Source organism: Carassius gibelio, chromosome A3 (assembly GCF_023724105.1).
Source record: "Carassius gibelio isolate Cgi1373 ecotype wild population from Czech Republic chromosome A3, carGib1.2-hapl.c, whole genome shotgun sequence".
NCBI lineage: Eukaryota > Metazoa > Chordata > Actinopteri > Cypriniformes > Cyprinidae > Carassius > Carassius gibelio.
Window position 1 is genome coordinate 30,521,435 of NC_068373.1, and position 16,307 is coordinate 30,537,741.

Genomic DNA, 16,307 nt, shown 5'->3' on the forward strand with positions numbered 1-16,307 from the left:
ACTGAGCGACAGACGGCAAGCCACCCACAATGGCGCCATCTTGGATCAGTATATCCAGTATATTCTACTATATTGTTGCTATTCACCTTATTACGCCCCACCCACTTTTAATACTTCGCATTTCCGCATTTTGTGATCCGACTCCCGCTAAACTGATACGGCACATCAGGTAACTAGTTCAGTAGTTGTACGATTGTTTATAGCTAGCTATAACTGTGACGAAATGACAAAGAACTTTAATACCGTAAATGTTATAAATTGAAAGCACGATGAAAACTTTTTACGACGATCAAATGGTCTCAAATTGTCCCATCCATCGTCGCTGTTAACAGGGGTAACATTAAATGATTTGAAGAAGAGGCCAGAGGTAACCTAACGTTATATATTTAACTACTTCATCCTGTCAGAAGGAGTTGATGGAGCAGCAAGGAAAAATTATAAAAGTACAGAGGCCTACCAGAATTTACATAGTGAGAAAGTGGGTCGTGTACTGTTACACAGTCAGGGTTTTTAAAAATGAACGTGCAACCAGCCAGTCGAGCAGTCCAAGCCTCTCAGCGTGGGTGCTGGTTAGTTGTTTGTGTTGTTAACATACACTAAGTTATAAATGTTTTTAAAAGTATATTAATGTGTTTGTGACATACACAGCTGCTGAACATCATCAGACTTAAGTATTTTGTATAATATCTTAATTGTACAGTGAAGTAAGGTAAGTGTTACAAGTTACATGTGCCATACAATGAGCAATTCTGTGCCAAGACTGTAGCTAGACTAAAAACCTTTTATTTTAAGTATATTCTTCCTCGTGTCAGATGAGTTTCAGGCAGGCGACCTGCTGCTCTCCACAAGATACTTGCAGCTTTGTAAAGAAGCAGGGATGAGAATAATTAGGGTTAAGGATAGGATATTAGGTAATTGGGGTGGGATGTAGAGGGTGTGAGTGAAGACTGTAACTATATTAAATAAGTTGTTTTAAATCAGTTGTTTTAAACAAGAGACAGACTGTGTTTTGTGTTTGAAAAATTTCAACATTTAATTTCCATATGTAATAAACCAAGATGGAATTAACTTGCAAACTTGACATGACTTATTCCTTCAAATCGGAGATTAAAGATAAAAAAAATCAAACTAAGATAAATAAATAAAAACTTTTCACAGCAGGTAATGTCAGGTGACACTGTAAAGGTTCGTAAAAATAACTATTACAGCAGTTAACTTCTGGTTACTTTCAGCAAGATAGGGGGCATGTGGATCTGATCACCCTCACAGTTGTCCACTGCATCACTGGTGGTCATCGATACATCTGTGGAAATAATTAAAAATTTTTACATTAGTACTTAAAATATATCATGAGAATTAAATATATGATGGGACCCGAACATAGGACAGTGTGTGTGCGAGAGAGAGAGAAGCATTAGAAACAAAACTGTATACAAGTTAGTGTTAGAGCTCTTTACACACACACAAGTGACGTTCACTTGCAGTGGCCTCACAAAAGCAGACCATGTGTTACTACACCAGCCCAGGACCTCCAAATCCAGCATCTTCACCTCCAAGATCATCTGAGACCAGCCATCCAGACAATTTCTGCAACAATTGGTTTGCAGAACCAAATAACTTCTGCACAAACTGACAGAAACCATCTCAGGGAAGCTCAGCTGACCTGACTGCAGTGCGTCGTCGTTACCGACTTGAGGGGGCAAATGCTTTTTTTGGAGAGGTGTTCTCTTCACGGATGAATCCCGCTTTTCACTGGACATGGCAGATGGCAGACAGTGTGGGTGAGCGGTTTGCTGATGTCAACGAGTGGCCCATGGTGGTGGTGGGGTTATTGTATGGGCAGCAGAAGCTTATTAATCTATGTGCCAGAAACATCAAGAGGATTCATACTTTTTGTTTGTTGTTTCATGCTGAACTGGTGTTGATGAATGTCAATTAATTCAATTAATATTCTCACTTTTTTTAAGTTGCATTGTCTGGAGATTTTTCCAATTTCTGTTTGATTTATTATTAAGGGGCAAATTATAATCTATATAAAATAAACACACACACACACACATATATATATATGTAGATGTAGATTTATTTACAGTATATTATGTGAACATGCTTAAGTTTATTTACTTATATGCAATGTACAGTTAAAAGAAGCATTAATTGAATATTTGAATGTTTTAAAATTTATTTACATTTATAAAAATATGTAGGTATACATGCAATATTTTAAGAATTTATATGTGGACATATATCGGAAATTAATATATTTTACATAGTATATATTTACATTCTGTATTGGTTGAGCTCGCCTCCCAGCGGCGAACCATTGATTGTCTCTGATCTCAGATCAGTTGTATCAATTTGTAGACATTTTTAACGAGACATTTGTATAATTAAAGGATGAGCTGTAGTCTCTTACTGGCCTGTTTAAGCTCTCCACAAAACAAACAAAACAAACCCTGCAAATGATTAATACGTATTTTAAAACATATATTATACACATAAAACACTTAATATTTAATGGTATTTCATTACTTTGATTGCATTCATATATTATACTTTAAAGAAAGCATTTGCATGTGTTTTACAAAAAGCATTTTTTAACATGTTTTAGCCTGAGTTTTTGTAGCATTTACACAGTTTTGACTAGCAGGCGTCACTAGAGTGTGGTGTTTCGAGCACTTTGAAACAGTGAATCATTTTGCGCAGCAATTGGTTCAATTGAGTCGAAGCTTTGAAAAAGTTCCTTTCTCCCATCACTAGCTGGAGGTTAATTATTGACATTAACGAGCTCAATGAACTCCTCCAATTAAAAGCGTTTAAATATAAATGTCATCAGTCCAGCTGATTGAGAGTAACTAGAGCAGTAGAAGTACTGCAGGGTTTCTGAAAGAGGCACTTGATTTGATTCTAGTCTTGGATTATCATCATTATCCACAGTTATGAATGAGTTTTGTGTTTGGAAAGGGCTCATTTTAGTCCTTTTTCTCTTTGCTGTTGATGGACAGAGATCAGGACCGTGAGTAAATGGGGTTTGAAATGAGAAATAAAATGTCTTTATGTTTTAATGTGTTTTCTCAAAGTTTGTTTTAAGTCTCTATTATGGAGCCTACTTCTCTTATACATTTACATGAATGTGTGCTGATCGGACTTCTGACCTTCTATTAAACGTGTTTGTTTCCACAGATCCTTCTTGGTGATGTTTTCTGCAGTGATCGAGTCTGGCTCTAATGCCAAATTGTGTGCAAGTCTTCTGAAACCCAATGAGAGTCTTGCAATGACCATCTTTCTGGTTGATGACCAGAACCGGACAACACCGCTTGCGCAGCAGAGTTCTTCAGATGCATTTCACCGTTGTTTTAGTTTCAAGGTCTGTCTCAGTGTGGCACATGCAGTGTTCTTTCTTTCCTGTATTAAAGTGTTTCTCTACAGGCTCCAAAGGTAGATGGAGAATTAGTGCAGAAAGTGAGGGTGGTTCTTCAAGGGAGGTTCTTCAAAATGACCGAAGAGAGGAAAGTCATGTTCAGAAGTTACCTGCCTCTGACCTTCATCCAAACCGACAAACCCATCTACAACCCAGGACAAATGGGTGAGCTACAAATGACCCTTGTATTAATATTAGAAGTGATCAGAACTTGTAGTGTAATGGACTTTGTACACCTTCAAATGCATTATGAAATCCAAGTGAGCTGTTTCTCTTCCGCAGTGAACTTCAGGGTTCTGACCATGGATGCTAAATTTGTTCCTCTTGATCAAATGGTAAAGCCTGAGCTGCTTCTGGTCTTCCAGGATTTTTTTTTTTTAAATAGAAGTTGCCTAATGTTATGTTCGTCTTTACAGTACAGTCTAGTGGTGGTGGAGGTGAGAACTTGTTCTGGACCAAGTCTTTGGATCGATGCAACACTGGTTCACCTGTACATGTTCTTTGTGGTTTTACTGTTCTTTCTTGGGCTTGCATCATATTCCAAGCTTTTCCCCTCCAAATAGGACCATAACAAGAACCGGATCGGTCAGTGGACAAATGTTTCCTCAACTGGGTGGATATTGCAGCTTTCTCACCAGTTAAACCCTGAGGCTCAGGTTGGGATGTATGCTCTGAGGTTCTTTTATTGGTGACCGTATGATTTCTCAGGATTTCGAGGTGAAAAAGTATGGTAAGTTACCACACATGATGGGCAGTGGGTAGTCTTGATGACTGACTGGGGTCCTAATTTAAAGCCTTGGCTTCTGGTTTAGTTTTACCCAAGTTTGACGTCACCTTGACCACACCACCGACGTACAGTGTGGGAGATGAGGGACTGAAAGTTGAGGCTTGTGCCAAGTAAGTGTGAGCTCTTATATTCTTGACTTTTTGGGTGATCTTGTTCCTTAACCCTTTACTCCCAGATACACGTATGGGCAACCTGTACCTGGTCAAGCGTTGGTGGAAGTGTGTCGTGAGCCGTTCCCGTTTTCTGTGGTACCTGGTGTGTCTCGTGTGTGTCTTAACAAAACCGCTATGGTATGGCACTGTACAGAGCAGGATTAGGACTTTTTTTTTTTTTTTTTTTTTCCTGCATGTCTACACCTGAATCTGACCACCTCTTTGTTCTGCTACCAGATGAACAACACCGGTTGTGCTTCCCTTACCATCAGTACGTCAGAGTTTTTCACCACCAATTTTGAATTGATGCTGCAAGATTCCCTCCTCCTCAACGTGAATGTCACTGAAGAGGGAACCGGTGAGCAGCTGGTTGATTTTGAACCAGTGACCAGTTTTTATTTATTTTATTTTTTTCCTTATTCCGGTTTCCTCCCAGGTGTTAAGATGTCAATCCACAACCATGTTAATCACATACGAAATTGGCAAGGTCTCATTTTTGGACCTCCCAGATTTCTTTAACTATGGATCAGTGATCAACGGAAAGGTGAGTAAAGCATCTCTTAGACCGTCCTCATTGGATCCCTTTCCTAACCTTTCCATCCCAACAGATCTCTGCATCTTATGGCGTTCTTCCACTTGCAAGGGAGGCAGTTTATCTCCTGGATGGTAACCAATGGCCCAACAAACTGCTGCTGAATCTGACTACGGACCTGAATGGAGTGGCTTCTTTCTCCCTCAACACTACTGACTTCCCTAAAGCTGATCTGAATTTAGTGGTACTATTTGCCTACCTATTCAGAGGTGGAAGGTGGTGAATTGCGTTTACTCGTGTTACTATTACCCCCACCCCCGCCCTTTTTCTTTTTCTTTTTTTTTTTTTAAAGCAGCAAGAAAACGAAGACTTGCGTTTTAGACCCAATATGGTCTTTTCTATTTTGACAAGTAATTGTAACTTGCATCTCCTGAGAGCAATGACTGTGTGGTGTTCCTGAATTAACATTCTGTTCAATCCTTTTTTATAAACTTTCATTTAAAGTGTTTTGGGGGTGTACCCAGGGGCGCTGCACAAGATCCCGGGCCCTATGCATAGGCAGTCCTAATTGATATGAGCCGTGACTGTTTCCTACATGTACAGGTTATTTTTCAGCAATAGGAAACCGGGACTTTTGGTTTGTGTGTGTGTGTGTGTTCTTGTATATGATTTATAAATATCTGAAATGGGTATTACAATGTAAACATGGTTTGTGAGGACAATTCATGTGCCCTCGTAAACCAAATGGCTTTAAAAAATACTATACAGCGTTTAATAGAAATTTTAATCCTGCATTTTCCGTGATGGATAGAGGTAACGTTAGACAGTGTATGAATACCGTTACGTTTATGAAGAGTCCCTGTAAACTACATGTGCGTGTGTGTGAAAGCGAGAACTAAAAAGGCATTGGAACACGTTGCTAGAAACCTCATACAGTGCTCGCTGTTCCTGTCAGACTTCAGCGAGGTTTTTCCTCCTGGTCGTCCACATTCGCCGTGTCACTGCCGTCTTTCTTCTTCTGTGGTTTTCCTAGTTCGTGATTGGTCAACTTCAGATAAATCAACAAATCGGCTCGTTCAACCACACAAATGGCACGAATTCAAACCGATAGCTCACAAACTTTTTAGACCGGTTTAAAAATGGTCGGGAAGTGCTCATAAGCCACTCTGCTCGGCTCGTAATTAATCGCAAATGATACGAGCCGCGACCACACGATTGAAAAAAAACGCATGCGAACTCGTATGACAGCAAAAATCGCACTGTGTACGCCCGCCTTAAGGTTGGACTTCCTGAGATTATTTAGGTTGTTATACTACTTGCAGCCACTGGGTGCCATCAAAACTTTGTTTAAAATTCATTTGTCACATGTTTAAACCGGTCTATTACAAAACCACTAAATATTGTATTGAAACTCAGACCTATGTGACTTAAAAAAAAAAAACAACTTAAGTGCTGCCTGTTGGCATGCTTTTTTTCTTTTTGGCACGTCTGTGAACGGTATTTCACCAATGTGCAATGGCTGTATCTTTCTGCTTTGTATCCGTTGTCTCAGTCTCATCCAAAGGTCTGTTAGGTTTAGTCATTAAAACTAAAGAGTTTAACACTCCGTAGCTTGTTACATGTCCATCTGGCTTTCCTCTTAAACTGCTCAGTGAGGTGTTTGACCTGACCCTTCTCTCCCCTTCCATGTTTTTAGGTGTTCAACCTGCTCCCAGTACGAGTTCAATCCTATTATCCGTTTCCTGTTGAGGATGAACAGGAGTGCCTGAATGTTCGACCCCGTCGAGCTGTTCCTACAGACCAAGCTTATGAAGCTTTCCAGGTTGGAAGTAGTTTACAGTCATTCAGCCACTTACTGACTGATTCTTCAAATGCATCTTTATGCTTTGCTTTGACAGAGTGTGGGGATGAAGCTTGCAACAAATCTGGCTGTCCAAGAACCTAACTGCCTGACCTACAGAGGCCTGAATTACTAACGCAACTTCCGTGGCTTTTTAGGTTCTTGATCTAGATCACACCCCCCCCCCCCTCCCCTTTTTTTTTTCTTTCCTCAAGGGTTCGCTGGGATTTATTATTTATTTATTTTTTTTTAAGTATCGTGCTTTCTACAATGGACCCCTTAAATGTTTGTAAACATTGCAACGTCTCTGGGTGGGGCTTAGCTGGAGGCAAAAAGACGTGTGGACGCAATGTTGACAAGCGTAAGCTAGCACGTTTAAGGAGGGATTTATTAAACCTGGATACAGAAGAAGGTTCGGAACTGTCTGAATATGTACAGTCACTGACTCCGCGGGACCGTGACGGCTATTTTTGTAAATCAACTCTCGTGGATGGAAGCAGGCTACCTGACACGTATGCCATATGGCCATATTTATTACTTTTTGGGTGGCTTGGGGAATTGTCAAGGCTTATTTTCTAATGTAACCTATCACTGGACTAACTATGATTAGCAATGTGTATTTTAAGAGACCATCAAAGGCTGGCACACACATCTATCGCTGTATTTTTAACTTTTAAACTAGCTAGTGTGCTGAAGGTTGGCGACTTTTCACCTATAAAACAGAAACTTGCTGATTTACTAGATAAAACCAACACATCAGTTCATCTGCATAGATTATTTGACCTGATATGAAGTGTGCACTTCAAACACAAGCTTTATGATCCTCTCTGTCCAGTCTGTACGCCGTGTTGCATTCAACCACAATTGTCTTGATTTCTGTGACGGAATGTCTGCCGGGATCTGGTAAAACTTTTTAGTTTTGAAACTCAAGTGCTTTTCCTTCTATTCTGGCATACAAAAAGAAATTTTAAAGTCAAAACCTCAAACTTTTAGCGCACCTGCTATGAGTGTTGCCTTTGTTTTGCCTCCAGCTAGAGCAGTGACGTAGGCGATTTTAAGGGGTCTATACAAATCACTGCAAAGCAACTTCACAGATTAAGTTGGAAGTTTAATGTAGGTAGTTACTTCTCTATGGCCAACCGATGATCTAGGTTTACACCTCCTTGTAAATGTATGGATTCTTTAGAACCTCAGCCAAGGTGGTATAAAAGTACCATGTACTGTACACAGTGGACCCCCCCCCCCTTCCCCCAAAAAAAGCATGTCTCATTGTAATATGGTGCTTTTCCATTGCACAGGGAGTCTTACTAAAATGTTGTTCTTGCTATAGGATGGCATGGTGCACAGTCCTGACTTGTCTATTTATTTATAGGCTTAGACAATCCTCGTGTGGCTTCCGCAATCGAGGTGGCTGGAGGTGATGACGGCTCCCCCTTTGACATGTCGGTCAGGACTTTCCAGAAACCTGGATCTGGCAGCTTGCTCAAGTGGGGTAAGTGAAGAATCTCATTTCAGCAAACTTAGGCCCTGTCCACGAACATGGGTATCTTCAAAACTGCAGCTTTTTCTATTCAGTTTGGTGCTTTTGAAGCACACCTGCAGTATTGGGTCACTGAAAGGAAACCCTCTTGAACCACTGCCAAAAAGAATATTCAGAAACGATGCAACTGGAGATTTTTGGCTTGTCACATTGGGGTGCACTGTTAGTTCCTCTTTACATGACTAGTCTGTAATTGGCCATTGTGACTTTATGTTTGGGTTTATATTGCCACTTGTTGGATTGGCATGCTATTGACAGCACTTCAGGGTCTTTGCATTTTTCATGTGGACAAGGGTTTTTTTTTGGGGGGGGGGGTTGGGTGTATGGTGTGTTAAGATTAACTCTACTGGGCTGTGGTCCTCCAAGGAACTGCAGTTGCCCTCACTGATCTTCTGGTGTGCTTTTCAGAAACACTGGATCCACAAAAGTTAATCTGATGGTTCCTGACACCATCACCACATGGGAGACGGAGGCATTCTGTGTGTCCTCCAAAGGTTTTGGCTTGGCTCCTCCTGTTCAGCTGACGGTCTTCCAGCCCTTCTTCCTGGAGCTCTCCCTGCCTTACTCCATCCGTGGAGAGTCTTTTGAGCTGAAGGCCACAGTCTTCAACTACCTGTCGAAGTGCATCATGGTCTGGATACATATTTATTAGTGTAATGGGTGTTTTGGGTGTTTGAATTTGGTTAGAGATGTGCAAGCTGATAGCATCTCATTGCTCCAGTCTTTCACAGAAAGATGTAGCCTATAGTAATGCTGTTAGAATTAGCAATAACAAATTCAGGGCCACCTTCCATGAGTCTCGTATTCCATGAAAACTAAACCATATCATGTGCAAGAATGATTTCAGCTTAATTTCGGTCACCACTATGACCTGCCCACCACTTAATCTGGACAATTCAGTTGACGTTCTCCCTGACAGGCCTAAACCAGCCAAGTTGCTAGCGCAAAAATGCCATCCCAGAAAACGAAGCTTTTCAAGATCACACCCTAAAAATTCATAGAGGAATCTTGTCTTTACTCTATGTGCACTAATGTAATTCTTCGGCAGGTTAAAGTGACTCCAGCTGCTTCCTCTGACTTCAGTCTTGGACCTCTTAATGATCCGTATTCATCCTGTCTCTGTGCCAATGGGAGAAAGACCTTTAAATGGATTCTCTCCGCATCGGTCCTTGGTCTGTTTGTCATGGTTTGTCTCTTCTAAATTGAGGAATAGGAGTTGTTGCTCACTTTCCGTCTGTATTATAGGATCTGTAAATGTGACTGTCAGTGCTCAGGCTGATCAATCCCAGGTTCGATGTGGCACTGAAGTTGTGACCGTGCCAACAAGAGGACGCATTGACATTGTTACTGAAAGTCTACTTGTTCTAGTAAGTGTTAACCGTCTTTCTGGAGTTTGATCATGGAGCTCATGCAGTTTTACTGATTTGGTGCACTTCTGCTCTTTTATAGCCTGAAGGAGTTGAAAGGATCTTCACCCAGAGTTGGTTATTTTGTCCAAAGGGTTTGTTTGCACTCAGTGACTTTCTAAGTGCATTCTTCTTGTACCAGTAAACTGTAGAGCCTGGTTTTTCACTCTGTCTGCTATGTAGTGTTTTGAGTTGGAGTATACCAGTGTTAATGGATTAAATTGTTCCCACTGTACATGGTTGTGGTCTATCAGTGCATTCCAGGAGCATGCAGCACATTGTTCATGGTGAAAAATGAGCATGTACTGACTTATTTCACAACATGAGGTAACTGGCTTTTGGGCTAGACTGTAAAATGATGGAAAAGTGCACTTTTTAGAAGGCAACAGAATCACTTGTGGTGGTAGAAACCTTTTCAAGACTGAAATAAGACTTAAATGTGAAGGAGGGCACGAGTTGACCTTGTCAGTGGTGTTTATTTTAAAACATTTGGCTTTAATGCAATATGTAGGCTTTTGCATTAAGTATTTTGCAACCTGGTTTTTAAATCCTAGTCAAATGCATGAAGGCGTTGTTTGAGTTTAAACCAAACGTCTGTGACCTGTTACAGTACTTTGAGGACCTGGTTTCTGGCTTCTGCACCGTGTATATGTAACCCAAATGGGCTGCCTGTGCTCTGCAGACAGCGTTTGTAAAACTGGTGTAACCTAGCGCTCTGCGCTGATCTATTCTGTTTTGGTCCACAGGGAGCGTCCTTTCAGAAGATGTGTCTCTGACACTTCCAACAAATGTGATCCAGGGATCTGCCAAATGCTCCGTTTCAGTCCTTGGTAAGGCACTTCATTAAGGGGGAAATGGACCTGAAGATGTTCATCAAATTAACTTTTGGTTTCTGATGGTTTTTGGGTTTGATTGTTTGTCTTCCTCTTAGGAGACATAATGGGTCGTGCGCTAAATAATCTTGATGGCTTGCTACAGATGCCATCTGGCTGTGGAGAACAAAATATGATAATTCTTGCTCCCAATATCTACATCCTGCAGTACCTGGAAGGCACTGCGCAGCTCACCCCAACCATCCGACAGACTGCCACTGGTTACCTTCAGAGCGGTACAGATGACCGAATCCTACAAGTCCTCATCCAGAGTTCATTTGGTGTAATATGAATCCTGACCAAGGTTTTTTTTTTTTACTTGAACAGGATACCAAGGACAGCTAAACTACAGGCACAGTGATGGTTCATACAGCACATTTGGCTACGATGCTTCCAATACATGGTGCGTTTCATTCCGTTCTTTTATTGTGCATTGAATTGGGACTTTTAATGTGGCTTTTTTTCCACCAGGTTGACCACCTTGGTCATGAGGTCTTTTGGCCTAGCAAGGCATTTCATCTTCATTGATCCCAGTGTCCTCAAGAGCGCACAGGATTGGTTGATCAGCAAGCAGGGTTCAGATGGCTGTTTCATGCAAGAGGGAACTCTGTACCACGTTGACATGAAGGTGCATGTTTCTTTAAATGTGTTGTAACTGATCTGAAGTCTACGTCTGGCCTAAAGCGTCATGCTGCTCCATTTTTAGGGTGGTGTGGGTGATAATGTGACCATGACGGGCTACGTTGTTGCATCACTCCTCGAAATGGGTATCCTTGTCACGGTAAAACATGCCTGCCAGTAGTTTATAAAAGCTCCTTGATGACCTTCCAGATGTGTAGTCCAGTAATTCCTGGAGACCCCTCAACATTGCACATTTTCCATGTATAAAATGGCCTCCAGAGACTTTGTCTGGAACCACTGGTGTAGTGACACTTTCTGCTTTGCTTTCAGGATCCGGTCATCACCAATGCTCTGTCTTGCTTGAGGCCTGTCGTTGGGAACCTGGGAAACACTTACACGACTGCTCTGCTCGCCTACACCTTCAGTCTGGCAGGAGAGACCAGCACTCGAGCTCTGCTTTTAACTGCCTTGAAGAACATTGCCATTTCTGAAGGTGAGGTTCACTAGTCTCTTGACGTTCAGGTTCTTTGGCATCAACTTTCTGTCCTCTCTCGTCCTAAGGCAACAAGCTCCACTGGTCTCAGACGTCATTTGGTGACACTCTGGCAGTGGAGATCAGCTCTTATGTGCTGCTAGCGGTTCTCTCTGTACAGCCTCTCACGACCACTGATCTGAGCTATGCTAACCACATTGTCAACTGGCTTGTGGCCCAGCAGAATCCTTATGGAGGCTTTTCCTCCACCCAGGTGAGACCGCCCACCAAACAGGAGCACAAATGATGTCTGAGGTTATTTTTTATTTTTTTTTTAATCGGTTTATTTTTAGGACACTGTGGTGGCTCTTCATGCTCTGTCTCTCTTCGCCACTAAAGTGTTCAGCCTGGAGGGCTCCAGCACTGTTACTTTACAGTCCTTTGTGGCAGGAGAGGTATATAACTTTGAATCGGGACAACAGGCTGCTGTATCAGGAGAAGCGGCTGAAGAACATTCCTGGCAGATATAGTGTTCAAGCCAAGGGCTCCACCTGTGTGTCTGTGCCGGTCGTAAATTTCTACTTCTATGCTTGTCCCAGTTCTTGCCACTTGTGGGTTTATTATTTTATGTACTACACCAGGTTGCGTGTTTCTACAACATCCCGACACCCATTAAATTTTCCAGTACACTTGGTGTTGAAGTGAAGGTGGCAAGAGACTGCAGAGTGCGTGGAGCTGATCTCATGCTGAACATTACTGTGACGTAAGAACCACTTTGTGTCTTGTTTGACCCTTAACTCTTTACACAGCTGAGCCAAGACTCCACTGTGCTTACTCAATTCTGTAACCATGTCACACAAAAGCCAGTCTGAATGTAGTTCTCTCCCACCTCTGCCCCCCAATAGTAATGCATATGATTTCTGCATGTTTTTTTTTTTTTTTTAAATCCCCACCTCTGAGCAGCATGAAGCCATTATTTGTAGTTGCACCCAATTGCTAAGTTAACTTTTCTCTTAGGTACAATGGCGCAAAACCAACTACGAACATGGTTATCGTGGACCTTAAACTCCTGTCAGGTTTCACCGCAGATACGTCTCTGGATCGTATGTTTTAAGGTGACTTGTATGTAAAGTCCCAAGATGCTTGAAGCTGCTTCCGATATTGAACCATTTTCCCTTCTCCGCTTGGATCTCCACCAGATTCATTTACTCCACTAGTGCAGCGGGTTGATGCTGGAGATGACCATGTGCTGGTGTATCTGAAAGGGGTGAGATGTGCACAGGGTAGGTTCTCTATCTTCCCCTTCATATGTGCTTCTCCATCCCTCCTGTCTCGCAGGTTGCTAAGGGTGTCCCCATGACCTACAGGCTACAACTGAAACAGGGTCTTGCAGTGCAGGATCTCAAGCAAGCAGTCGTTGAGGTGTATGACTACTATCAGCCAAGTATGTGTTTCTGCTAACTCGTGCTGCTTGCTGAATTCCCTGCTGAACAGGTCAAGCTAACTTCCTGTTCCTCTTCTACTTTCAGATGACTCATCGGAGACCAAGTATATGCCTCCCTGTCCATGATTGTGCTTCATTTCTGGCTATAAGACGCATGAATAAACTCTTAACTAGTCATTGTTTGCCTCTTTCACTGGAACTTGCACAGTTCATGAGATCCTTTTTCTTTTGTTTTTAAGACCACTGTATCTGGTCAGTGGCTGGTTTTTGAAGAGGTGTCTGATGGATCAGCTGTTTCAGTTAGTGTACATATGAGGTGGCAATGTCTCACTGCAGTGGTGAACCGAACCCACACACACACAATCCTGACAGTGGAAGACAATGTGTGCAGCACTAATTTGAATATTACTCAAACATTAAATCAAGTGTGCAAAATAAATTTGGTCCAATAAATTTCTATAGTCTGATTCATTAAATGCCTCATTCAACCGCTCCAAGCATAGAGACACACCTGCCATCTTACAACAGTCAACTTCGTCATTTACTAAAAGATGCTACAGTTCTGCGCAACAGTTTATTGTAAAAACTGCAGGGATTTAAATTCTTGATTTAAAAAAGAGAAACCTTTCACAGGTGACAATGCCAGTTGAATATTCCTTGTGGTGAATGACCTCAAGTGGACCTTTCCAATATTGTGGATGGCTTGTGCATAGTAGCCCATAGATTCACTAATGAGGCATCTACGTATACATATGCCTGCAACTTTTAGCCCAAAAAAAAACGACTAATGCAAATGTTGCAGCTTTGGTATGTTGGGAAGGAGGCCAGATGTAAAGTGTTCCCTTCTCTGAGTATTACAAGCTGTTCGTGAATAGATAAGGTCCCTAAAGTTGCAAATATTAAAGTCTCAAACCCAAAGAGATATTCTTAAAAGTTAATACTTGTCCATGTCCTCCTAAAACGCCTCATTTTAACATGCCCCACATGTCTATGTAATGATGTGAGAAGGTTTGCATAACGGCGCCTAAACATTCACACAAAGAAGGCACCAAATGTAATTGTTGCGACCACCATGTTAAGGCCCAGTTTCATTGCGAAAGCGAGAATAAAATGTAAAAAAGTATAAGTCATCATAATCAGTAATTATGTCCCAACTGAATGTAACAATTGCCTCATTTACAATGGCATTTAATGTTTTTGTCCTGTCGCTGTGGCCGGGACAAAGCATCATAGTATGCCAAGGGGTGTAACATTTCTGTCATAAACTTGAGGTATTTAGCCAATCACAACACACTTGATGCATGTAGCTGGCCTATCAGAGCACACCTTGCTTTTCAGAACATGTTTCAGAAAGGCGGGGCATGGGGAGCAACAATATTGTACAGTATGTGGAAAATAAAGTTTTTTTTAACTTTAAACTGCATAAAGATTTCATTACATCAAATACACAAAATAATGTTATTTTCTGCAATATCATATAACCCCTTTGATAGAGAAATAGACTATTGGAATTTTGGAATTAGTGGAATTACTAGGAATTTCACTGTTATAATATTTGCCATGGTTTATTTTCATGTTTGGTAGTCAGAGTCACCTGGGTAGAGAAAAACAGCCTCCATAGGGATTCGGCTGGGCCACAAGCCAGTTGACAATGCGGTTAGCAGTATTGATTTAGAATAACATCTCAGCCCTTAAAACCATTGGTTATGGCACATTTGAAGAAACATGACCACCTTCATTGCATAGTGGTACTGCAGTTCCCTGCTGCATGAAAAAGCTATCTGAACCGTGCCTGCTGATCAACCAATCCTTTGCACTCTGAAGGACATTTGGATAAATGAAGATGAAACTCCTTGCTAGGCCAAAATATCAAAACCCGTCAACCTGGCCATGGAGGAAGTTTCTTGACAAAGTGAACATACAAACATGGTGCCACAATGGATGATACACAACACTAGAAAAACAGCATGAAACTCACCACGTGTTCAATTCATCGTAACTAAATGTTCTGTATGAACCATCACTATGCCTGCAGTTCAGCTGTCCTTGATATCTTAAGGTCAAAGAGTACATAAGTGGATAACCTGACATGCTCTAGTGGGAAGATAAGAAATTAACATCCTTGGGATTTAGTCTCCCAAGTAATAAAAAAGAAGAATATTGTCTTCCACACCTCTTTGAAGGTAACCAATGGAGGTCTGCTAGATGGCTGCGGTGAACTGTGCCATGACTTATAAATACTGCAGCATGTAAGTATTGGAAATATAGTGTTCTCCTCAGCCATATGGCATCCATAAAAATCCATCAAGATACTTCAGCACATGGCCCATTATGTCCCCTATGAGAGAAAGAGATAGAAGAGGTCAAGCCAAAAAAAAAAAAAACCTAAATACAAAACCACAATAAAAGCCCAAGTTATTCTGATAAATGTAACAGTGTTTCTTTCCCCTTAAATGCATCACTTAAACAAGGACTGAAATGGAGCACCTGGCTGATCCCTGGATCACATTTGTATAAAATGTCAACAAAGTTTCCTGCAGACCAAACAGAACGGATCAGCACAGAGTGCTAGGCTAATATTTGACTGTACAGGGAGAACGCATTAGGGAAGTCAATGAGCACAAACAAACCCTTTGAACACAGTTACCAAAGGGTAATGGTTCTCAACTCCTTCCGCCTACAAAAACAATAAACACCTCACCAAAATGAGCTCCATTATGCAGAAATCTGGTAAACACACAGACCAGGACAAGTAGACTTCGGGTGACTATATCAGTGCATCCTCTTGTTGACACTTGGATCATCACATTTACAGATCCAGTAGTTGTTGTTGAATAGACATAACCTTTGTAACAAAGTTTTTGTTGTTTTAATAGAAAAGAAAGTAAAAATTTGGAATTGTTGGAGTTATTATTTGGAATTGTATTGTTTTTTGCTTTTGAGAAAAGCTCCTGAGACCCAGCCCATTGACTTATGTCCACTGTAGTGGACATTTGAGTTTCATCCCTCTTATTGAACATTGGTGACCTTGAATGTGCTCTTATTATGACTGTTGTCTAAGAGGGTGTGAGTATAAGGGCTGTGGTTCATTCATTATGCTGTTCAGATGTTGCAATTTAATAAATGACTGTATGCCCCTGTGAGTGTGCACGCCAGTCAAACGAAACCCGATGGCTACGTGAGTTTATTCCTCTGTCATGTTTTAGTCGGCTTTCTACCC

General features: G+C 41.3%; 3 protein-coding genes across 3 annotated transcripts in view; all 3 read left to right on the forward strand.

The window, feature by feature from the left end:
- Positions 1-16,307, forward strand: part of LOC127942379 (alpha-2-macroglobulin-P) — a 57,482-nt gene that overhangs the window by 16,061 nt on the left and 25,114 nt on the right. The window lies entirely within an intron of this gene.
- Positions 2,846-5,149, forward strand: LOC127942580 (ovostatin homolog). The gene is given in 12 exon segments (XM_052538393.1): positions 2,846-3,016; positions 3,184-3,367; positions 3,430-3,586; positions 3,704-3,756; positions 3,838-3,858; positions 3,985-4,098; positions 4,100-4,151; positions 4,234-4,318; positions 4,384-4,498; positions 4,598-4,718; positions 4,797-4,904; positions 4,969-5,149. Coding segments are annotated over 11 exon segments (1,062 nt in total). The 5' UTR covers positions 2,846-2,939; the 3' UTR covers positions 4,880-4,904; positions 4,969-5,149.
- LOC127942465 (alpha-2-macroglobulin-like protein 1) lies at positions 8,112-13,264 on the forward strand. Its single transcript, XM_052538180.1, is given in 20 exon segments — positions 8,112-8,182; positions 8,185-8,224; positions 8,681-8,903; positions 9,321-9,444; positions 9,518-9,639; positions 9,722-9,773; positions 10,425-10,508; positions 10,610-10,786; positions 10,878-10,953; positions 11,022-11,178; positions 11,257-11,331; positions 11,502-11,664; positions 11,733-11,917; positions 11,997-12,109; positions 12,111-12,210; positions 12,285-12,406; positions 12,661-12,758; positions 12,843-12,910; positions 12,982-13,087; positions 13,173-13,264. Coding segments are annotated over 20 exon segments (2,136 nt in total). The 5' UTR covers positions 8,112-8,172; the 3' UTR covers positions 13,214-13,264.